Source organism: Melospiza melodia, chromosome 18, assembly GCF_035770615.1.
Source record: "Melospiza melodia melodia isolate bMelMel2 chromosome 18, bMelMel2.pri, whole genome shotgun sequence".
In the NCBI taxonomy this organism is placed as follows: Eukaryota; Metazoa; Chordata; class Aves; order Passeriformes; family Passerellidae; genus Melospiza; species Melospiza melodia.
Window position 1 is genome coordinate 2,756,345 of NC_086211.1, and position 24,073 is coordinate 2,780,417.

Below are 24,073 nucleotides of genomic sequence, written 5' to 3' on the forward strand. Positions count from 1 at the left end.
ACATTTCTAGCAGGAAAAATACCCACCATTTGTGGGCTCAATGTTAACACAGTATTAATTAGATTATTTACCTTGATATGTATGCATACAAACCTATTCCCACCTGACATCACAGAAAAGATATATTAAACAAGGAGAGCACACAGAGCCTTTACCCAAAGCAGTGTTCATTTGCACCAGGGCTATTCAAGCCCATGGCTGCTGCCTACCCTGGCTCACAGAACTGGTGATAACAGAGTTTGATTCACACTCTGAATCCATCCATCCCATCATCTCAAGTGACAGGAGTCAAGCCTACACAGTAATGCCCATTCAAATTAAGACAAAAAATGGAATATACTAACAAAAAAAGCCTTGTGCCTCAGCCAAAAGGGGCCTGCAATACCCACCACCCTCTCCTCATCTCCTTCACTGAACATCAAATTGGATCAGGAACAAATACCAGAAAGAGATGAATGAGTTTCCATATAAAGGCAGCTTCCCTCTCAATTTCTCAGAAATTTTTCTCTATTTACACTTCAAGTTAAGTATTTTCCAATTGTGATGCTGTAACAATTCCCTAGCAACAGATCCAGATGTGAAAAGCTGAGATTTCTGCAATTCTTATCTTTTGTGTTTCTCTCTTGTGTTAACACACAAAATGAAATTTGCATTTTGCATAGACAGGACAACACAATTACTTAGGAAAAGTAATTTATTTCCCAAAAAATCTTCAGTCATTTGGAATAAGACAAATACTGAACTAAGTATAGGAAAGGAGTGGAGCACGTTCACCTTGATTTACCTCAGAACTTTTCCATGCTTTTCCTTCAATACAGTGGCAATCTTTCAGTGAAAGTGTAAAAATTGTACCATGTAGGATGAGGGGGTGTAACTGGAGATTGGTTTCTGTGCTGGTTCAGCTTTTGGACCAGCCTTCCATTCTGTCTCTAGATTCAAGCTGGTTAAGCTCCCCCAGACACACTGCAAGGCTACATCAGAGATAATGTAACACTATCTTAATAGAAAACCTAGCTGGCAAGGCAAGATGTTCTTTATATTAATTTATATAATAAAAGTTTAGTCAGTGAAAGCCAGAAGACATATCCAGGAATTCAGCTCATCCTGTCAGAGAGGAAATCACATCCTCTGCTCTGTTGGCCCCCTGTGAACTTACTTTGAGATGAAAACAGGCCACAATGGGTAACTTCTTCATAGTGAGTTGTTTGGTAGATTCTTGGTAGCTATGGCAACCACTACATTTGATTTTGGCACTGCTTCCTAGATGTTCTGGCCTTGTAAACCTAAAAAAATATTGAAAAGCAAAGGAATGCACAAAACAATCAGATGGTTTTTGACATGTGCTGGAAACGCTTTCACTTGTGGGTCACTGGCACCACAAGAGACAAGAGTCAGTGGGTTTTATGTAATTTTGGAAAAACCTGCAATCAAACCAGAATAATGTAAAGTGCCATGGCTCAGATATCCAAATGTGACATGGATCATTGCTCTGACTTGCACTGAAGTGAATCAGTGGCTGAGAAAGGAGCTCAGTGTCAGTTCATCTCCTACAGCAGAGCAGCTCATTTTCATACAGAAAGCAAAGAGAGATCTTTTGTTTTCAAACCCAAAAACATTGATATGGAAGACACTCTTCTGCAACACACTATCCTACCTTGTAGCCCTCCAGGGCTGGGATCAAAGCTCTGAGATGGAAAGGCCTGTAAACACAAAGTTCTTTTGAAAATACAGATACCCTTCTAAAAAACCTTTGTTGACAAAAATCTCTTTCAAAATTTTCAGACAGAACTGCTCAAAGGAGCCATGGGAAGAAACCATTAGGGAACAGGGAAGTGCTCACAGAAAATGGACTCCCTCAATGTTCTCACTACAAACTAAAGCAAAATCCCTCTTTTCCAGAAATTCAACACAGAAAGGCCAGGACCACGGACTTTTCTTTCTCAGTCCCTTCCCCCAAGTTTAGATTTTCAAAAAGTAAATCAACCATTTTAGTTTTTAGGAACATAAGACAATTGTGGCCTCCTCTGTTCTGAAACCAATTGAAGATGGGGAATGGGAGTTCTACCAAGGATTCATTTGTCATATTTGCATTGAAAAGGTAGAAAGGTCAGAACGAGGAAGACTTCATTTACTTCCTCATTTTGGGACCCCTCCCCATGAAAGGGACCACCAACCCAGTTCAAGGAGCAAACTGTGCATGCTTAATAGCTTTTGAACTAATTACCATATGAAGTGGGGAACGGGGTGTACCAAAGTTATGAATATGGATTTGTATTTTGGGTATTCAATACTTGCATAGATAAAAGGACTCTGTAATCAGCTGTAAATTGCAGTGTGTATTTGGGAGCTATCCCACAATAAACAAACACTTTCTAACTTTAAATCGTTAGAGAGTTTTTGGATATTGGTACTAGATCAATATCCATACTGGGAATGGGATCTACCAAAGTTCTGAATATGCATTTGTATTTTGGGTATTCAATACTTGTATAGACAAAAGGACTCTGGAATCACCTGTAAATTGCAGTGTGTATTTGGGAGCTATCCCACAATTAACACACACTTTCTAACTTTAAACTGTTAGAGAGTTTTTGTCTGTCACAGTTGGATACCAGTACTAGATGAATATCCATACTGGGAATGGGATGTACCAAAGTTAAGAATATGCATTTCTATTTTGGGTATTCAATACTTGCATAGACAAAAGGACTCTGGAATCACCTGTAAATTGCAGTGTGTATTTGGGAGCTATTCCACAATAAACAAATACTTTCTAACTTTAAACCGTTAGAGAGTTTTTGTCTGCCACAGTTGGATATCAGTGCCAGATCAATATCCATATTTTAATCAGTCAATACCTTCTCAAGCAGTCTGTGAGGGTGGTGGTGCCCGACACGTGGCTTTCCCCGTTGACCACGCTGCCATCGCTGCCCGGACTCAGCGGCCAGAAGGGGGTGGAGGAGCCTGGCAGATCCAAACTGATGTCCCAGAACGGGTCTATCGTTGTGGAAACGCCACTGGGGGGGACACAAATGGTTCCACACATGTCATCCTCACATTTTCTGAAAAATCCCTTTGCCAGGATTTTGCTCCTGGGAAGCTGAGAAGCCTCAGAGAAAAATGGAAACAATAATTATCTGAATCACTTATCCTGTGTTTTGCTGCTTTGGAATGTGGTTGGAGACTGTTTATTCAACATGTGAATTATCTTGATTTAATGACCAATCACTGTCCAGCTGTATCAGGGCATTGGAGAGAGTTACAAGTTTTAGCCTCCTATCTGTATCCTTTCTCTATTCTTTAGTATAGCATAGTATAGCATTCTATAATATAATATAATATAATATAATATAATATAATATAATATAATATAATATAATATAGATCATAAAATACTACATTAGCCTTCTAAGAACATGGAGTCAGATTCATCACTTTTGTTCCTCCCCACCTTGGAGGCCCCAGAAAATACCACATACACAACTTTAAAGGAAGCCAAATGAACAGTTTCTCTCTCACTTTGGGGTGCACTCCAGGTGCTTAATTTTAAGGACTTTGGGATCGCCATCACCCCTAGAGGGCACTCAGAGATGACAGAAAATAGAGCTGCTCCTGAGTGTTTGCCCACAATGGATCGTTTCCCTGCATATTTAAAAGCTGTATATTTGGGGAAATGTAGGTGATGTATTAAATGCAAAATAAAAGTATTTAAGACATTCTGCCACTCACTGGAGCCCTGAGACTCAAAGCATTGATGCTCTGAGACAGAGGCACCACTGACCAGTATAAACCAGTTAACATCTGTGACAACAGACACATGCCATCCAACTAGTTTACAAGCTGGTCTTGTCTGCTCAAGACATGGAAGATTGTGCTTGAGGCTACCTCAAAAAAGAGGCTTTAAAAATACCCTTGCTGTCCAGCAGTGCACTGAATTCAGCTTTGCAGCTCCTCTCAGCATCTCCTACAGCCTTAGGGATTTTAGAGGCCAAAGAGTAACTGTACCAAGCAGCAGCTCGTGTTCTCCATCAGAGTTCTCTAAAGACAGCTGAAGACAAGTCAACAGCCAGACTGTGGAAAAAGCTGCTCAAAATTTTAACTGCTATTGATTCAAATCTTTTCTTCCAGCATCCACATTTCTAAGAGAACTTCAGGGGTTTAGGCTTCTTGTTATGTTTATTTTTTGAGTTCTCTCTTCCCCTAAAACCAGTGTCTTTCAATCTGCAATTTCATTAAGCCTTCAATATTCTGCCTTTTCCCTCTGCTTCATTTGTGCAAAAGTTGTCAATTTCAAAAGGAAACTTCTTTTGTCAAAGTTCCATCAATGTTAATATTGTGTCATAACAAATCAAGCTTTGCATTATCACATAAGGATTCTGTGGCTCTACCAGGCAAAGAACAAAATTTCCTATGTTTTCCTTACAGTAAATCTTTTGCAAATCCCTCCAGGAAACTGAGAATAAAAGCAGATTCAAACAAGCCCAGCCCATGTGCAGGACAGCAAGAATGTGAGGCAGAACAAAAAACAAGAACTCTGACTTCTGCACTGTGGCAACACCAAACATCTCCAAAGAGAAGTCAACTTGTTCCAGTACAGAGTAGGACAATAAATACACTTTTCCATACTCTTGTAAAGACTTTTTTTTTTCTGGTACCTGAGATTATATTAGGCATCAGCCTCTTTGAAACCTCTCCTGATGATACATGTGATTCTTGACTGAAAGAAAATGTGGTTCTACATCAGAATTTTCTTCAAATGTATTTGCAATGATGTATTTTGAAATTCCAAGAGATCTTGGAAGTATTTTCTTTATGAACTTGAAAAAAACCCACCTTTTCCAGACTAGTAAGAGGTTTGTGTGCATAAGCCTGTAGTACTTCCCAGGCAGCTTTTTAGGTATGTTTTAATACATGGCAGTTAACTGGTAACTGATTGCATTTAGCTGTCAGAATTATAGAATTAGAGAATCCCAGGATGGTTTGGTTGAAGAGACCTTAAACATCATCACATGGGACACCTTGCACTAGACCAGGCTGCTCAGAGCTCCATCCAGCCCGGCACTGAACTCTTCCAGGGATGGGGCAGCCACAGCTGCTCTGGGAAATCTGTGCTGGTGCCTCAGGGTGCTGCACCAACACGGTTCTTGTCTTTCTGGAGTTCTGCCAGTATTTATGGTGTTCAAGAGAGGAAAGGCTCAGTGCACTGCACTGGAGGGGTGCAGGTTTGGATCAGGATCAGGAGAAGTGACTTACTGGCAGACTTGACAGGTAACATCCGACTGCAGTCCGCCTGTGAAGATTTGGTCTATGATGCAGTTACAGTGGTTGGGGTTGTTGGCCTTCTTCCCATTATCATCACCTGCAGGAATGCAAACACAGGCTCAGAAGTCAAAAATCCTCTGAGGGAACAGTGGTTTGTCTTGGACTGTGTCTCCAGTAACTCTTTCTAACTCAAACTTATACTGTAAGTTCACAAGGATAACACAGAACCCTGAAGAAGTTGTGCATTGAAGAAAACAAGGAAACAAGATTGGAATTCCTTGAAAAATATAGAAGATAACCAAAAGTTGACTAAATGTAGAGGTGAAGCTTTAAGCCATAGCAGTTCTTAGCCAAACCCTTGCTCTGGGTATCTCCCTTTACAGAGGTTTGCTTTCCACTGCCTGGCAAAAAGATCAGCTCCTAAGACAAGGGAGTTACCAAGGTGGTTCATGAAAATTGATACTTAAATTTCACACCAGCAAATGCTACATTTTTACTTCTATCCCAGTCAAATTCTGTGAGTAGAATGAGGGGAGAAGGTTTGTTAAGAGCCCTTCATCCCCAGCCCAATGCCTCCATCAATGTGCACCTTCCATGCAAGTTTTCATCAGTGGGAAAATGAAAAATGTCCTTTTCTGAAGGGAGGAGGTAATGCTGTGTCCTCCTCCAGCTTCTCCAGAGGCAGAACACATGGCAGTGAACATATTCCCATCTCTGAGGCATCACACACTGTCACTGCAGGTCCCAGGAGGAAAGTGTCATTTTTAGGACGTAAGTGCTGAGATAAGCCAATTCAACTTTCTCACAATAACCAGAGTATTAAATAACCAGAGTATTTAACACTTCTGCACACAGTTCTCAGCTTCCAAGCCCTCTCCCTCCATTCCCCAAGCTGAAGTAGGAATGACAACCTTTTCCTTGGGTTCCCAGACTGTCCACTGCTTATTTTGCTTGGGCAGGACAGATGCAACTGGGCTTGCTTTGCAATCAGAGATGCACACACCAACTACTACACAGCACCAGCTAATTATTTTTTAAAATAGATCTCAAGATGTTTTTCCATCTCCTTCAACAGCAACTGCTACAACAGAATTAAGTTTGGAGAGGTTTCCCAGTGTATTTAACTTACTGGGAAGTATTTGATTTCTGAAACTGAAATGCTAAGACTGAAATACTGAAATACTCCTCAAATCTCTGCTACTTCTCAAAACCAATTATTTTCTACTCAAGAATGTAAAAAAAAACCACCTGAAGAAATGAAAAGTTTCTAAAAGCAGGGCAATAGACCATTTTCATGTATTTAAGGTGCTCTAGCTGGAGTTTTCTTGTAGTAGGAACAGATAGAATTTTTTTTTAATGAAACTTTAGAATTATGCTGAAAAGTATTATATAATAATCTGGCAAAGGTTCCACTGGATACTAAGTGTGGAAAAGCAGTCATAGGTGATACCTACTAAGCTGCAATGGGCCACTTGAGTTAATTAGATTCTAAATGCCTCAGGAAAGTTCTCCCTCAGCTGCCAGATTTAGGCTTTAGAAACTTTTGTTTGAATTGCCAAGAAAAGCACATTGTTTCCTTAAAAAGACTCTTGAAGAAAATGCTCTAAAATTAGATTTCAAGTGTATGAGGTTCAAGTTGGGGGTTATCACACCCGGTCTGAGGCGTTTCTTGATGGGAATTTCAGCTAAATCTCGCTGAACTTAAGAGCTTTTAAAGGGTTCAATTATGCTAAGCTAATGAAGAGGGCATACAGGATAGAGACTGTGCAAGGCATCCTTCACCTACAGAAAAAGATTCACTTATATTCACAAGCATTAACAAAAAAAAAAAATTCAAAATAGAATTAACTGGGTTTTAGTCAAAGCTCCACTTTTCCTTTTTAAAGAGCTACCACATCCTTGTAATCTGCCCATTTCAAACATTGTCTGTGCTTTGTTTTGAGGGGGCAGGAGGAGGAAAGCTGTGCTGAGAGCTTTTCCCTGGATCACAGGTACCATCCCAGCTGGACACCTTCAGCAGACAGGCATTTCCTCCCACAGCGAGAGCTGAGCTCTCCCTTTTCAATTACACAAGTCAATTAGGATCAGTGATGAGAGGGTCTCAAATGAATATCCTGCAAGCTTGTTCCCAGCAAAACAGAAGGGTATTACCCACTCAACATTATTTCCCATGACATTTGGTTGGAGAGGAGGGAAAAAAAGAGTAAGATTACCACCTACACACAACTTGTCAATATGGAACAGATGCTGAGGGGAGGTATATTATGCAGCTGAGAACTAGAAGCTGCTAGATTGTTGTGCTCAAGTTAAGGCTCCCTTCAACATTTCTGTCTCCCAAATGAGGTTTTAATTTCAGATATTTTTTGGGGGGTTAAATCCAGTCCAGGGAAATCAGCAGCTTTCAAGAATGGTTTTAGTCCTGTGCTGACCCAACTTAAAAAAACATCAATGTACATATTAATATGATTATGAGAATGGCTGAAAATTGAGTTTAGGAGTTTGCACTCAACTCTCAAAAAACCCCACACAGGTTACTACTGTGTCTGTGAAATAACTAAGATGTTAATCTATTTCAAAATAGGCATTTAATATACCACTAAAGGTAAATAATGCACAGCAACAGTAAAAACAGCTTAAAAATACACAAGTTTTTAAGACTGCTTTTGGTTTTGATACAAAAATACAAGTTTTGCCTCAATCTTTCATTCAGTATTTTAAATGAGAAATGGGAAGTCAGGAATTGTCAGATTTTAAAAGAGGTATTTATCAAAACAAGACATTAATGTTAATATTTCTGCCTTGCTTTGGTCCCTGGTGTTCTGAACAAGTGCTTGTTATTTCTGACAAAGCAGTGTACACACAAATCTATATGGATCAGAGCAGATGACATGTTTCACAAGCATATGCTCTATCAATTCCTAAGAATATCATAGAGAATTCACAGAGCAGGGCAGTGTTTTCCTCCCAAATCTCAGTACATCATTCTTTTTCTGCCTTCAGATTTGTTTTGTAGCATTCCTTGTTAAAGGTGAATGCAAAATGCTTCAAGAAATCCAAATAAATGAGGAATAATCAGCTTTAAGGTACTATTCTCCCTTTTTTAAAACTACTGAATAAAGTGTGGGATAAAAACACAGATTACTTCTATTTTTTATCTTGCTTTTTGAACCTTTGTGTATCAGTGCCCATCTCTTGAGTCCTGTTGCTCCTGCAACAGAAACCCCCACAGCAGTGATGCCACTGGACAGAACAGTAATTTTTGACTTGCAGTCTTGATCCTTTTAAGAGAACAGTAATTCTGACTTGAAGATGTCTGAAACAAAGGTGGGAAACTAAAAAGTGTCTGCATGATTGGAAGCTCACTGGTGTGGAAGTTTGCAGAATCAGAACCTCAAATTTATCCCAGAGCACTGGGGATAAAGATGCATCTGTCATGTTGACTGAAAGCTGACTTAATGCTTTACAGCCTGGGCAGAAATACAGATTATTTACACTATTTCTTCCACTAAAATACTACTTTTCAGTTAGATCACCTGCCTCCAGCTCTTGAAACGAAAAAGTGATGCATAGGCAAGACACACTTGTCCCCTTTTATTCAGAAATATTTTCTATTACTCCAGCAGCTCAGAGGAGCCCGTTGAGGGTTTAGAATGTGCCCTGCCCAGATGCCACAGCTCAACCCAACAGTGGCAGCACACCCATCACCCCTCACACAGGACATCATTTACATGGACATCAGACAGGTATCCTGGCCTTCCAAAACTCCACAGATGACACTAAAACAAAGTATAGATTCAACCAGCATTTAAAACACCAACCAAATCAAAACAAAATTACCTGGGCTGGCCTGCCCACATAATCATCTCAGGGCACTTGTAGGATTACAAAATTTATCTTTAAATGGACATCAAAATCAGGTATTTTTCTTAATTTAGGCAGTGACAAATCAACAACAAATATTCACAGCTTTGTCTTCACTTGCATTAAGACATTTCCTAGACAGCTGAGTACACAGAATGGAAAAGGGATAAATAAATAATGGCAGCCAAACAAACATCACTGGGTATTTATACCTAAGGAATACTTTCATTTACTTTGGTGCCTGAAGCCTTGGTGATCATGAATAATGTCCAAAAGCTAGAGCAGAATTTCCCCCATGACTTTATTTTATTTCACTGTGTGTTAATTGCAAAACTTCATTACTATTGACTGGAAGCTTTAAAAGCTTTTTTCGTTCATTAAAATAAATATTTAATATTGGCAGAGGAGGTATTATTTGCTTATTGTAGCTGTAGGACATATTCTCACTATTAGTAATAATATTTTTACATCTGCACACTTCACATGCAAGTGTGTCTGTGTGGATTCACAAGTGGGAAAATTTTCTCATTACACTGAAAACTAGTTCATTCCAAATGTGGTTTTGCATGACTATACTTGAAATTCTGTTTTAGATTAACTTGTTTGGTTCCCACACAACTGCTCAACCACTTCTTTTAAATTACCTTGATGTGGTATAGATTATTTACTATGATTTCATAAAAGCCTCTCTATTTCTTCAAAAACAGAAATTTGAAAACCTGGCAGAAGAGATATCAAGGAAGATTCTTAAAGTCAAACCACATTTTTTTTAAAGTCTTTTCAGATTCTTTATCAGTTTGAGAAGAGCTCAGGCACCTTCACTATTGCAAGTCTTTCTTTTTACGATTCTGAGACACAAATACTCCTTCATTAATTAATGAGGATGTGTAGAAGAAATATGAGCATTATCTTATATCAGAGATGATGAAAAAAAGTTCAAGATTTGTTAGATCAGAAATGGTTCAGAAATTTAACATGAACAAAGAAGTGCTTCTGTTTGCAGCTGAATTTATTCAGGGTTAAGAAGTCAATATTTGGTTAGATTTTGTTCCTTACTGGACTTCCACACCAGTTTAATTTGGATTATTGAAATCCAGTTAGTGGTTGTCAAATGACAGACATTAATAACTGCATAGGAACTGCTCTGTGTACTCCTGTCCTTAGCAATACTTTTTTTGGAGAAGATTCTTTTGGAGGCACCAATTATGCATGTGAACAAGCCCATCTGCTGCCATGCAGGGCTACCTCAGAGATAAAAGCAAGATTCACAATGGTTCAGAGAAGCAGCAGCAGAGGCCTTCCCTTGGACAGTCCTCTGATAAACCAAAAAACTAAACCCTAAGTGCTTTTCCTTGAGCAAAGCTGAGTGCTTAAATCTTCTTTTTGATAACCAAGGACTTTTTGTTTGTTCTGTTAGTATCAACTCTTCTACTTTCCCTTGGAGGAACAGTAAAAATTTCACTGCTGCAGGAAGTGAATCAAGTTAGAGCAAACACTGGCAGATTGGGAAATTTTCAGTTCAGCTAACAAACAGAAAATACATCATTTCATATGATATTACAAAATCAAGACTTAAATACTTCATATCAAAAAGCCCGACACTGAATGTTTTTATTGTATTGTACAATTACGTATTGTTCTATACAGACTAATAAAACAAGATAAACCACAGCCACCCATTGCTCTTCCTTAATCACATTTCTGTAAGCAATTTGGTATCAGAAATACAACAGAATCATATTTAAGCAGAATAATAGTATTAAGTATTAAGACATAACCTCTCCCCTATGTTATTTTCATCAGTCCCATGACACACTGAGTAAGAGCTCTAACTACTGAACGTATAAATAGAATAAAAGGGCAATTTAAAAGAAAAAGACACTGACTCACAACCAGTAAGAGAACATCATAATGGTGATTCAAACCAATGTACAGACTTGTCTGCCTATAACTTTTGGTACTTTTTGACAGTGGGAATGGTTTATCTATTTCTAAATATTTTAAGTCTACTGAACATTTTTAAAGGAATTTGCTAAGAGTGCTGCACTGGCACTAAACTTGGTTTAAGAAGAGATGGTTCTACCTCCTTTGGATGAAATAATCCTGGTTGATTGGAGCCTCAGGACAAGCCTTACCTTTGCAGTGTCTGTGTAGCACATCTAATGCAGCAATGAGGAACTCGTGTGCATCTTGTTGCTCGTACCCTGCTAAATGCCGTGCGTGAGTCCATACCAGGTGCAATAACCTATATGGAATGTGAGGAGATCGGTGCCCAGAGTAAAACTGCTCAAAGCAAAGAGAAGGACATCACTGTTAACAGCTTGCACAGCCTCAGTGCACTGCATTGTTAAAAAGTCAAATGAGAGCAATTAGTCAAATCAATTTAAACCGTTTAATTCTGATGGCCGTAATAATAAAGGGTAGAAACAGCTTTTGTCACAGACTGCTGGAGAAGTGATCTCAGAACTGAGCAGCTCAGTTCCTGAAATTCCATCAATTTGTGATGGATTAGCCTGAAAAATGTGGGGGTGCAGGGAGTGGGGTAGGCAGACACAAACATCACTCACAATTTGCTTACTGATACCACTGGCTTTTATTAAAATAGCCTGGGAGGAAAGAAAGGAAAAAAAATCCTGCATTTGAAAAGGAGCAGCAATTTCATTCACAAATTATGTGAATGAAGTGCCTCCCCTCATATCAGAACAAACACTGAAGCTGAGAATATTAGATGCTGACTGTCAGCCAATCTCTGACCCGTGGCAACTCTGCATCCAAATGCTGTGCACACTTCAATTTATGGAAAAATTTCTAAGCAGGGCAGCAGCCTCATGCCAGTACTGGCCTTTCACTGTGAAAGGCTTTAAAAACAACTTTATTGAGCCAGCTGTTTGCAGAGCTGAAGGTCCCCATTCAGGCAGTGATCCCCAAAGCCAGCTGCCATCCCTGCTCCAGCAGGGTGTCCCCTGCCTGGGAGTCTGGTGCTGGACCAGCTCCTGCATCTGCTCCTTCATCTGCTCCAGTCCAAATCTGATGAGCTGGCTCCAGAGTGACTAAAACTGCCCCAGGTGATTGAGCCAGAAGCACATTAGAGAGTGCATAGATGAATTATTCAGTCAGCACAGCCTGATGTGAAACACTGCTGCTGCTGCTGGGGGTGACAGTGCTGGGGAGGGAAATCAGCACAGGGCAGGAGGACACTGCCCACAGAAACTTTTTTTTAATTAAAAACCAGCCATGTCCCACCTGAAAAAATCCAAATCAACAAAAAAACCCCAACCAACCCACTCCAAAAAAAAACATGCCCAAAAACCACCCATGCTAAGAGTCTGTGTTTCCCTGGGTTGAGGTTCAGCCCTTCCTTATCCCTGCACAGTAATACCAGTTCCAAAAGAAAAGCAGGGATGCTCCTGTTGTCCCTGCAGGAGTCAGAAAAGGCCCAGAAGAGTTTATTCACTTGACAGAGTAACATTTTATATTTAAGAAGTGAACATTTGTGAGTCATTTTGCCTTCCCTCACCTTCAGCAAAGGTATCTGCCAGTAAATGCTGCGTGCAACACCACAATTATGTTTTCCCAAGATCCTATAAAATCCATGGCAGTTTCTTTTCAGTTACTCTTCCCAAACAGAAGACAGTAAGTGGCAAATACACAGAACAAAAAACAAGATTTAAACCCCCAGCAGTATATAATTCTCATCCTTATTGGAAAAGTGAGCTTCTTTCCCCAGCCCTGAGTTTCTCCCTGCACAGTCTCTGAGCATTTTATATAAGTCCAATCACAGGCACTGTGCTACAAACCTGCTGAGAGAAAACACTGTATTTTAAGGGACAGGTTGGCAAAAGGCAGCACAATCTTAATCTAATCCTCATATTGGTAGGGCCTCCTACATGATTTTAGTGTATTTCCTCCCACAGGAATTTCTTCCTCACAAGCTCCACTTTTCCCCACCAAGAAGCTGCACCTCTGCAGCCAAACACCACAAAATGCTCCTATAAATACAAAGATCAATAGTTACTCTGATGCCAACAAGGATGACACGGAGGGACTGAAGCAGGAGTGTGGTAATTGAAATCTGCTGATGCAGCTGCTGCTCAACATAATTCAGGGAACTGCAGCAATAAAACTTCCCTGTTCTGTCACTCCTCACAATTAGTCCCAGAGCTCTCTGGTCATTTTAACCACCAGCACTCCATGTAATTACTCCACTGCAGACACAAGACCTGCCAGCAGATTCTACATTCTCTGCTGCCTCAGTAGGATGAGAAAGATCTGACATGAAGCTTTATCAAATTATTAACTATTATCACAATAAACTAGAAACCTGCCTGGTAAGAATGTGGGGTGGGGGAAAAGCTTCACTGCTCAAGTAAGTATTAAATATAACAAAGAATCTGAGCACATTCAGTAACAATATTTTAACTGGAATGTATAAAACATCCATCCCATCTCTGTCATTTCCTTGCTGCTGGGAAAAGCAGCCTATCAGAGCAGTTCCAGTCCACAAAAAGGAAAAGAGTCCATATAAGTTTTATTCCAACCTTTTCACTGAAGTGTGCAAATATAAACAATGATGTATCTGCAAGTCACCTTTAAAACACAGCTGTTAAACAACTGTTAACTGTTCCAAACATAATTTAAACTTTTTTTTTTTGTTTAAATTTGTTTTCAATTCAGCGGTATCGGTTGTTTATGTTGGAGAGAACTGGTTTGAGCAATTTCAGAGTGCTGGGTAATACACTGCTTAATTGCTATTCCAGGAAAAAAAAGGGAGGAGGGGAGAAAGGAACAAACCAACCAGGATTCAAAGCCTCCATTCTTACACAGACCAAGTAAAACTAATTTTGTTTTTCCACTTGAAACACTTGCTGTTGCATCCTAGAAAGAATCTATGGAGGAATTAGAAGACTATAGGCTTTGTAATTTGCATTATTGTTACAAAAAAATATACAGAACACAGTGAGGTTTTAAAACAAAACAAGACCCCACTGTACACATCTGTACTTCTTTTTCCTCCTCCAGCCAAAAACATGCACAGAAGTTTCTCAATTATGTGAATGAGCAGATTTATAAATTTGATTTATCCCGCACATGTATCTGCTGAGCAGTCTCTGAGCTTTGTAATTATGAGTTTATAGGCAGAAATCCTGTACCAGGTTCAAGTCCAATTTGAGAATTCAAAAACTCCTCTTGGAAACTGGTTCTCAGTAAAGACTTTAAATTTCCTGGCAATTTACAATGGATGAAAGGACTGGGGAACACATGGAACTCATGCAAGAGAACACCTTCTGGAGGCTTCCCAAAGAACAATAGTTCAAAGAATCACAAAATACATTTTTCTTGCATGAACTCTATATGTTCTTCACTTCTTTCAAGGAAAAGTACCAAATTTTACTAAACCAGCACAAACTCTATTTTCCATGACAAAATTCAAGCTTCTGTCTATGTAAAGGGCCTAACTGCATTTTCTCCTCTCTAGTACCTTTGTTGTAACTTATTTTATACAGAAGTCACTTCCACAGTAGCATCTTCAGATATCAAAGCCATAAATCATCTCCTCCTTTTCCCTCTTGGTGCTCACTTCTCAACTCTTCCCCTGCTTGTGCTGTGTGCTGTGCTAGGCTCACAGGGATGAGTAATGATGGGGAAAAGGAAGGGTTTGTTCCTTCCACCTCTGAGTGGATGCATTCTGCTCCCCTCCCATTCCATCTATTCCAGTCACAGAGCACGAGACACAGATCTAATCCCACCTTCCTGAGTGGTCATTCTGGAAAGGATTTAGATAAATCTCAGGGTGTGGGCTATCCTGAAATTCATTTTCATTGGTGAAACAAAACTACAACACAAGCACCAGTAGGTAAAAAGGAGTGCCCCAACCCTTTCAGCCAAAAGGCTCAATGAATGGACTGTGTGTTCCATCTTCCCCCTGCCCAGATTCACCACTATCTGTTACTCCCAAATCCTTTTCATTCCTTTTCTTATACAGTGTAAGTCATGTCATGATTCTATTGAGAAATGGGTTTCATGTAGCACAAAGAAGAATGTTAATTGATGCAGTCAGATATTTTTAAAACAAACAGAGCTCAATGCTTGGTGTGTCTGCCAGAAAAGCTACCAGGAAAAAAACACCTCAGTCCTGAGAACCATCTGACAGTCATTACTCACCACCAACCTACTTCAAGGTGGAAGAACTTTGTGGCTTCCTATTTATCACAGAGAAATCACCCAATCTATATAACTACATGATCTTAAGCAAAAAAAGAAATAAAGTGGGATGGATAACTTCTGTTTAAGAGGCAAAAGAGCAAAACTTGCTTATTTATATATAGTAAGTTTTATTTAATGTTCAAAACAGTCTCTCTTTTCCTCCCTGAGAGCTCCCACTCAGGCACTCTGCAGATCCCCTGGCATTCCATTTGCCTAAGATCACACCTTCAGAAAAGAAGGGTGGAGGGGAGATGAAATTAACCCTTGCCCTGATTGTTTGTCCCTGGGTAAGATGCTTTGGGATAACCACACTAGCTAATCCTGGTGGGAAAGCTATGTAGAAACAAGACAGAACCTGAATCAAAGTTTCCCTGGTAATTCAATTACAAAGGAATTCTCAGCCATAGCATTGAGATCTCCTGGTTTGCCTTCCTCTGCTCAGACCTCAGCTCTGCAAAGGAAGTGACAGAATCTTCATTACAACCACTGCATAGAGCTGGGACATGAAACATAACCAGTCTGCTCCAAAAATTATAAGGTTTTTGTTTTAATTCTGAAAGCAAAAAAATTAAAACTCACTGGGAACAGAACTGTACAATGGGTGCTGACAGAGCCAAAAAAGCACAACAAGGTATTTACTGCTTGTGAGTTAAAATATACCAAGTTGGTTACAGACCCAACAGCTTTGCTTAGGAGGATTAAGCTCCAGTTTTACTTCTAGGAGGTTGAGTCACTTTCTGTGTCCTCCCACAGCACATGGCTGCAGTATTTAATGTGAAATAAGGACAGGGACTATTGCTGTCTGCACAGTCTGGTGTCACAGATATGGCTGTTCCCTCATCCATACACCCTCATGTTGCAGAACATTTAATTAATAGAACTAATGCAAGTGTAGGCATGAATTTGGACTTGAAAATGAAGGCTGAGCTTCCCAAAGTTGTGTATGAAATTAAACTTGATTACAACTGAAACTAACACAATAACACAAATGCTGTGTTTAAGCCCCATTTTGGGTAACAGCCTGTTCTTTGTTCCATGCTCACAGTAGAGCAAAAGGCATTCTGAGCCATCAACAGGGCTCCACACACAAAAATGGAAACAAAAATCATTACCTAGAGAGTCTTGATCTTTCCTGCAGCCTCTCAATCTGTAATGTAACACTCATTTCCCCTTTCCCAAGGGATTTTTTTAAAAATGCATGTGTAAATAGAGTGTGGTGATGTTCAGCGGTGTGAGACTTTATATACTATTTGCTGAAAGGATAGCAAGAATATAATAGTTCCTTCTTTTTAAATAAGGAAATAGGTTTCTCTATTAACAGTCTACAGAAACTGATATTTCTATACCATGACTGATTTTTTTTATCTAGGTATTGTGGTATTTCCCCACTTAACTGCACATCTGGTTTCAATAATCCTACAGCTGCTACCTATTGGTCTGCCTGCCTTTTGTTTTTACCTACTTTCCTGACAGACTCAGAACAATTGAAAAATAGAACAAAAAATAAGAAATGTAACATACAGCTAATGATTGATTAGCAGAATGAAATGTTGCAAATCCTCAGAAGTCTTGAGCATAAGCAGAAAACAACTTTTGTACTGGAACAACTAAGGGGGCTTTACCTTCTTGTATGTATGTTTAACTCACCTGCAGTGACCAAAAAGAATCATCTCTGGTGAAAAAGGCACCAGAGTAAAATCAAATTGAAAATCACAAGATAAAGGTAAAGCTATTTTAGGTTGGTCCCTATCAGAATGAACTTCCATGACAGCACATCCACAGAAAACCTGCTCTGTGTACAGACATCTCCAGCAATTTTAAATGCTCCATGACAGCATGTACACTACCAGCTCTTTCTGGTTTTTTGGTTGGTTTTATTTTACTTACCAAGAAAGCAGATCTACCACTGAGGGAAAGGCACAAAACTGGGTTTGTTTTGAAAGACATCTTAGAACTAGGAGCCCATGTCCACCCACAGTCCTTACAATACTGATGTGGAATTAAGATAGATAATAAAGCTCTTGGACTATTTATTAAGGAAAAGCCTGTGCTCATCTCACACAAAATGAACCAAACCTACAGAAAAGACACACTGCAAAGCCAAGTTCCTGAGTGGGAAAGGGAGAGAAGTGCAGCTTGTACAGGGAAGACACAAACTGCAGCAACACATTCACTTCTCTTAATCCTCCTTCCTGGCCCTTACTGGGTTTGCACATAAGAGATGACAGAAAAGATGTTTCAGCTGGTGAACAAGCGCTAAATTGAGATCTTTAAAATATTCATACAGACCTACATAATCCAGTACCTTAAACCACAAGGATGTATACTACTGCTTTATTCTCACTCCCATTATCACCTGAAGAGCTCGTGACATATTTTCCAGTTACAACTTGCACCTTTAATTAAAGCACACATTCATCTTTAAGACTAAGGATTCCCAGATCAGTCTCAGAAGAACAGGCAGCACTGTAATTATTTCCCATACCAGCTTTGCCTAAACAAGGGTGACTTCACAATAGGACTTAAAGCCATTAGTTTCCCTTTCAGCAGCTGGGTGTTTTTGACAGCCAGGTCTCAATCTTTACTGCTTTGTTTTACTACATTTTGAGGGGAAACACAACTTGCATTCACTTTATATTTGCAAATAGAACACAATTCCTTTTGGGTTAAGAAGAAGCATCTGTGGCAAGGTGATGCTTTGTGGCAAACAGCACTCACCTCCTGAAAGAGCGTAGACATTTCACAGACCAGACATGAGCTGGGACTTTGCATTTCACATTTGTGCCTGTCGGAGAGGAAGAAATCTCGCAGCAGTGGAGTGTGGGTAAGTGCCTGGACAATACAGTTCATAAAACATGTGTTCCCAAGATTGATTAGCCCTCGTAGACCTATAAAGACAGAAAGGGGGAGGGGATGCATAAGCATTATCAAGTTAAAAAAATGGTAGATTTGCATTTTTATACACTTTTCACAATATTGCCATGGATTTACTGTCTTACATGCACAGCTCCAAATAGAGTTTTATACTGGTTTAGGGAGGCTATTGGTAATTTTGTACTCAAGTCACAAGAAGCTGCAGAAGCTTTCTGAGCTACACTAGGATTTTTTAAATTCTAGGAAATAAGGAAACCTAGAAGTTCAGCAACACCAATACCATTATTTTGCAATGGCTGTTGTGCCACATGTCACCAAAACATGTCCCTCCCCAAGACTGATACCAAAGTGCAATGACAACAACTGCTAAGTCAGTACAGTAAGAAACCAATACATTTAAAGAAATCAGTGAGTAAGTTTTCAGATTGTTTAAAAAGCTTTGCCCCATGCAGGTCACGAAGCCAGAACAAGGTTTTTGTACTGTTATAATCATCATCTTTCTAAGACAGGCAGCAAAGGAAACAGCCCTGACAAACCAAGTCAGGCTGTGCCATCCAATGCAGACTTCAGAGATTTTAAACCCAAGATCTGAACAGAACAACTTTAAAAAAAGAAACTCTGAACAACACTAATTCCACACTTGTTTTAGGTAAATTAAACATTAATCTACAGCATACATTAAAAAATTCAACTTGGCATAAGAGGATTCATCACACCTTAAGTCAAACGTTCAGTAATGCCCAGAGATGATTCCTTGTGCTTGGAAACCAAGATGCTTAAAGGAAAGCTCTTTTGTTGCACAACAGAAGGGAGGTTAGGAGTGGGGAAAGCTTTTCAGTCATTTTGCAAGGTCTAAGTGAGAAGAAAAACATGCTCAAATCCTTGAGTATTCTTCCAAAATATTAACATAATACCACCATACAGGAGCACTAAACAAGAAGAGCATCAGGTGGCCAAGAATGCTTATTTTTAATCAACAACTTACTTTGAAATGAGATAAAATGCACCGATAGATACAACTCTGGTATTGATTTAAAATCAACACAGTCCTCTTCTGCAATAAAAATAGGATTACTACAGAAACATTGAAAGAAAACACAACAGGATTACTAGTCACAGAACGAGGAATTTCCTTGTCATTCCATGGGATGAGAAAACCTCTCAGCTGGCAGTGCTGAGGTAATTAGAAGTGGTGCAGTTCCCGTGCAGTACAGCAGATAGTGCTCCAAGGGCTCTTTAGCATCCTGCAGCAGGAGGGGGTGTGGTCCAGTTGCTATGTTACCACTGAGAACAGGCACCACAGCAGCTTGAGCTGCACCCAGAGCTGAAGGCAGGGACACAGAGCACTCCTGAATCCTTTTTCCTGTATCTAAAGCAACATCGACCTGCTTCCAACAGCTTCCTGTTCCTTCTGTGTACTCACAGGACAAAGTTTCTCATTATATTACAGTGACTTCTACTGGGCAGAAGCTTGTTGCAATTATTTGCTTGATTTTCATGCTGGGAGGCAATAAGTGTGTGCACAACATTAGCAGAGTGTTAAATAGTTAATTTGTTGGAGCAGCTTGAAATACTGTGTGATGCTTCAGCTTGGTCCACAATCCTATTTCAATTCCCAGTCTGTGTCTCTGCAAACAATGTCACAACAGGAGGGGGCTCGTGCTGTGCAAGTGGAGAAACATTTTGGTACCTCTTGCTTACCTCTCCCCTCATTTTCTGCCATTTAAAATTGACTGGATTTATTTAAATCACAGGCTGTGCTCACAGGAGGTTGGAAGGCTCCCTGACATGCATTTTGAGAAGTAGAAGATTCTATTCTCTCCCTATTTCTCCCTCTGGTTAGCACCAGATTTCAAAGCCAGCCTGTTCAGCACAGAAAACTAGAGGAAAACCAGTAGTAAATCTAGAGATTCCCCCTAGCACTTTTTGGTGTCTAATAGAGCAGTCACAAAAGCAAACACATAAAGGCAGCTTTTTGGAATCATTTATTAAGCATCATTTATTACATGCCTGTGGCTGGACCGTCTTTCCCTGTGACCACAAGAATCAAATCTTCCTTAAAGTTGCCACCAGGAGACAGTTTCAGGCATCAAACTCAGAATGCTCTTGGCTTACTCTGCTTGCTTGGTCTTTGCTGTCAGTTTTTCATGGATCTAAATGGAGCAATTCATGTGCTGGGACTTCACTTGAATGAACCAAGACAAAGCAACCTGCAAAACAGACAAGGCTGAAATGTGAATACTCCAAACTCCAATAAAAATCAGAAAATGGTGATTTGTAGCAAAACATGAGAACTTACTCAGTTGAAAAGGGAAAAACGAAAGCAGCACACATCAGTCTTATCCTTGTGGGAGCAATGACTGCAGCTGCTGCTCAGTCTCTTAAACTGGTGTTTGAAATGAAACAGGTATGAGGAACTACAGCTCAGGTACTGCATAAGTAATTGCAGCACACTGGAAAACATCAGAATTTGATGTAGGTAAACTAAAGAGCTGACAGAACTCAGAACAACACATCCTGTTGTGCTTAACTTTTATGGGGAATAATGAGTTTTGTTGGAAAGAAAAACAGCTAAAAATTAAAGCCTCTACAACACTCTGGTCAATAACATACTGAGAATGTAAAAGCTTTGTGCCTGCCACACCTATTCCCTCCCCTTTAATAAAGCCTGGCAAGGTTGTGCTGGAACAGTCAAGCATTGCAACATGTGGGTCATAAATTAACAGAAAAATAATGTGCCAAAACCTCACATGCAGCAGTCCATTTGTGCTAGAGCACCAACAGTGGTTTCCACCAGGCTCTAATCAGAACACAGTGTCACAGTCTAAGGATTGTCAGCAGGCTCCAATCTCAACTAATAATAAAGCTCTGGTACTTTGCAAACTTCTGCTGTGCTTCATAGCATTGTCTTTATTTTTGTTTCTTATTAATTGTTCTGAAATGAGCAAGGACAACCTGTGAGATACTTAATATTTTCTACACATGCATGTGTGTTGTTGTGGTAAATGTACTTCACAGGAAAGAAGTTTTAGCTCTGAACCATGCTGATACAATTGTAAATATTGGAATAAATTAATGTTGCTGAGAAGACAAAATTGTCATGTATGGTAAAATTGTCATGTATGGTATAATCATAAAAGAAGGAAATATCCTTTAATCATCATCATGGAATACAAACAGTACTCTCATTCTGCCAAAAGCTGGGCAGGCAGAGCATAAGCAAAGGCAAGAAATCTACTTTTGCAATGCCTTGAGCACAGGGAAACCCATCTGGGAAGTTTTGTACATTTGGTCTCAAGACTGGATTCTGGCTGGCTTACCTTTGTCAGCTTCAATTCTTCCATCTTCTTCCAGGAATGGGTTCTGTTTTTCCAATGCTCAAAGCAGTAGATCTGTAACACTGGGCAGCAATGGTTGTTGGGATGCAGGGAGATCCAGAGCACTGGTCCTGCCAGTACACCCACACAGGGGAGATGAAAAATCCAAGACAAGATAAGGAAATTCCACTTCTCCATGAAATGCAACTCTACAGCTATTAGAGGTGGGGAAGCAGGGAAATGAGAGGACCACACATGAATAGAAAATACAGAAAACCCAATCCTGCCCTCATGGAGGAGGTTCTGTTTGCCTCTAAACCCAGGCTTCAGGCTGGGACTGGAAAGAGCAAACAAACCAGTCTGAACAGATGTTCCCATGCAGAAACCTGGGATTTAGTGGAATGAAGGTTCTGGAAGGAAGAGCAGCAGTCACTGGACAATGCAGCTTGGTGAGACAACCAGGAGATGATTCAGATGCAGTGAAGCACAGCCAGCCTGAGATCCTCTCTACAGGAAGCCCAGGTTGGCAACACCTTAGAGCAATCCTTGTCCCCTAGCCCAGCTCCCCATCTGGTGTTGATGCTTCCCTGCAGCTCCATCAGACAGTGTCACAAGTCACTGCAAGCTGAGCAAGAGCTCACTGAAATATTTAAAGACAGTTCAACATCACACTTGGAAACAAACAGCGCAGCACAGCAGTGAAGAGTTCTATAATAATTTTGGGTGTTCATCCTAAGTTCATCCAACAAGAACTGGAAACAACATTTAAGAGCATCTTTCTGGAAGTATTTCAGAAGAGGTCTACCCTATTTCCCAGCACCTAAAACTACAACAAAATTACTCTCTCAGTTCTCAGGTTTCAGGTGTAGAACACATCACACATGACCTGAATGGAGCTGCCACAAACACCGGCCCAGTCAGACCCAGAGCTGCTGTTCCACCTGCATGCCCGGAGCAGCAGTTCTGCTAATGGGGTTAGTGACAGCAATTATTTTCCAAAGCTAATCCCTTCTGAAATGTTAATACAAAAATACTCATTTCAGAAAGCAGCAGTATACAGATATGTGAAATTACAAGTCTACACAGGAAAGCTCATCACATTCTGTGACACCAATGATCACGTGAGAGACCAAAAAAAACCCAACCATGCAGTTTTGGTTAATTTATTCCCCAACACTTCAGCTGAGCATCCTTTCTCAGGGACTGGAACCCACAGCAACTACAGAAGCAGGAACACTGAGGCAAATGAATCGGAACTTTTTCTTCAGATGTTCTTACAGAACACTTTTTACAAGCTTACCAATAACACATTTGGGTATTAAATTGTTTTGGCAACTGTTTAAGAAAAAGCTACAGAAACTTTTGCCACAGCCAAATTAAATGAAGAAATTTCAACCACATGATCTTAAAAACTAACTGAACAATTCAACTACTACCAGCAAACACAGAACATGCAATCTACCCAGAAAGAAAAAAAGTATCTTGGTAGGGAGAAGAGGAAGCAGAAAATATTGGTTCATCGGTAGATCTTTTTCTCAATAGAGTAATTTTGACAGCAACACCAAACAAGGGATTACATGACAGATGAAAGAAGTGGAGATGAACACTCAGGGCAATAATCCTCCCTTGTTGGGTTACTGCTGAACCAGGTGAAAACATGCTCATGCTCCCTCTTTTTTATTTTTCTGACTTGACTCCTTTTCTCCAGCTATTCAGGGCTGCCAGGTCAGTCAGTGCTCAGTCTGAATCACTGTAAATCCCTCTGGAAACAAACCACCTTCCCTGAGCTGTTCCACCAGCACCACCCACCCACCTCTCACCCCCTGAGCTATTCCATCACCAACAGGCACAACCTGGAGAGCTCCACTCACTCTTCTGCTCTACCCAACTTTTAAGCTAAGCCTGTTAAATCACAAGTCAGAATACAGTTCTAGAGCAATACATTTTAATTTAGAAAACAAGATCTGCAATACATTTTTTCAATTTTTTCTACATATGTTATATTCTATACATGAACATTTCACTGTATCATTCCATTATCTAAAAATATTTCTTGATTATCATATATATGTGTGCGCATATCAAGATTCATAAGTCATGTTGAATGCTGCAGTTTTGGGAGGCTGAGAGGATGACAGAGGACATTGTATTTAGATAATATTGTTATGAAAATTTGGGTTTCTTTTTCCTGTTTTAACTATAAGTAAGTATTTTCATTTGTCACTGACAGGACTGAAATAAAAAACAGCCCCTTCATCTATAAGGTCTAATAATCCAGAAGACACTGAGTCCAGAAGCAGTGAGCATAAGACTATGAAAAATAACTCCTGTAAACAGAGAGAAATAAATTATAGGACTATTTTAGATACACTTCATTGTGCACTGCATCAAAACAAGCAAGTTTAGCCACCCCTACACAGCAGAAAGGCAAATAAATCAGAAAAGGCCTTCTAGAATGAAAAAAAAGTCATCATAGGAGAAATAAGTATTTGAATTTTAAATGAAACCCCATCTTTAACTTTCCCATTTCCAGCTAAAAGTTTCTGGATCACTGC

At 39.8% G+C, this 24,073-nt stretch overlaps 1 protein-coding gene across 2 annotated transcripts in view; it reads right to left on the bottom strand.

The window, feature by feature from the left end:
• The window catches only part of USP22 (ubiquitin specific peptidase 22), an 88,649-nt gene that overhangs the window by 6,543 nt on the left and 58,033 nt on the right, over nt 1-24,073 (bottom strand). For both annotated transcript variants that reach the window (XM_063171682.1, XM_063171681.1), the window contains 5 exons: nt 18,046-18,215; nt 11,259-11,406; nt 5,254-5,359; nt 2,859-3,017; nt 1,157-1,283 (listed from right to left, as the gene is read on the bottom strand). In XM_063171682.1, the coding sequence (XP_063027752.1) occupies nt 1,157-1,283; nt 2,859-3,017; nt 5,254-5,359; nt 11,259-11,406; nt 18,046-18,215 (710 nt within the window). The remainder of the gene's footprint in view (nt 1-1,156; nt 1,284-2,858; nt 3,018-5,253; nt 5,360-11,258; nt 11,407-18,045; nt 18,216-24,073) is intronic.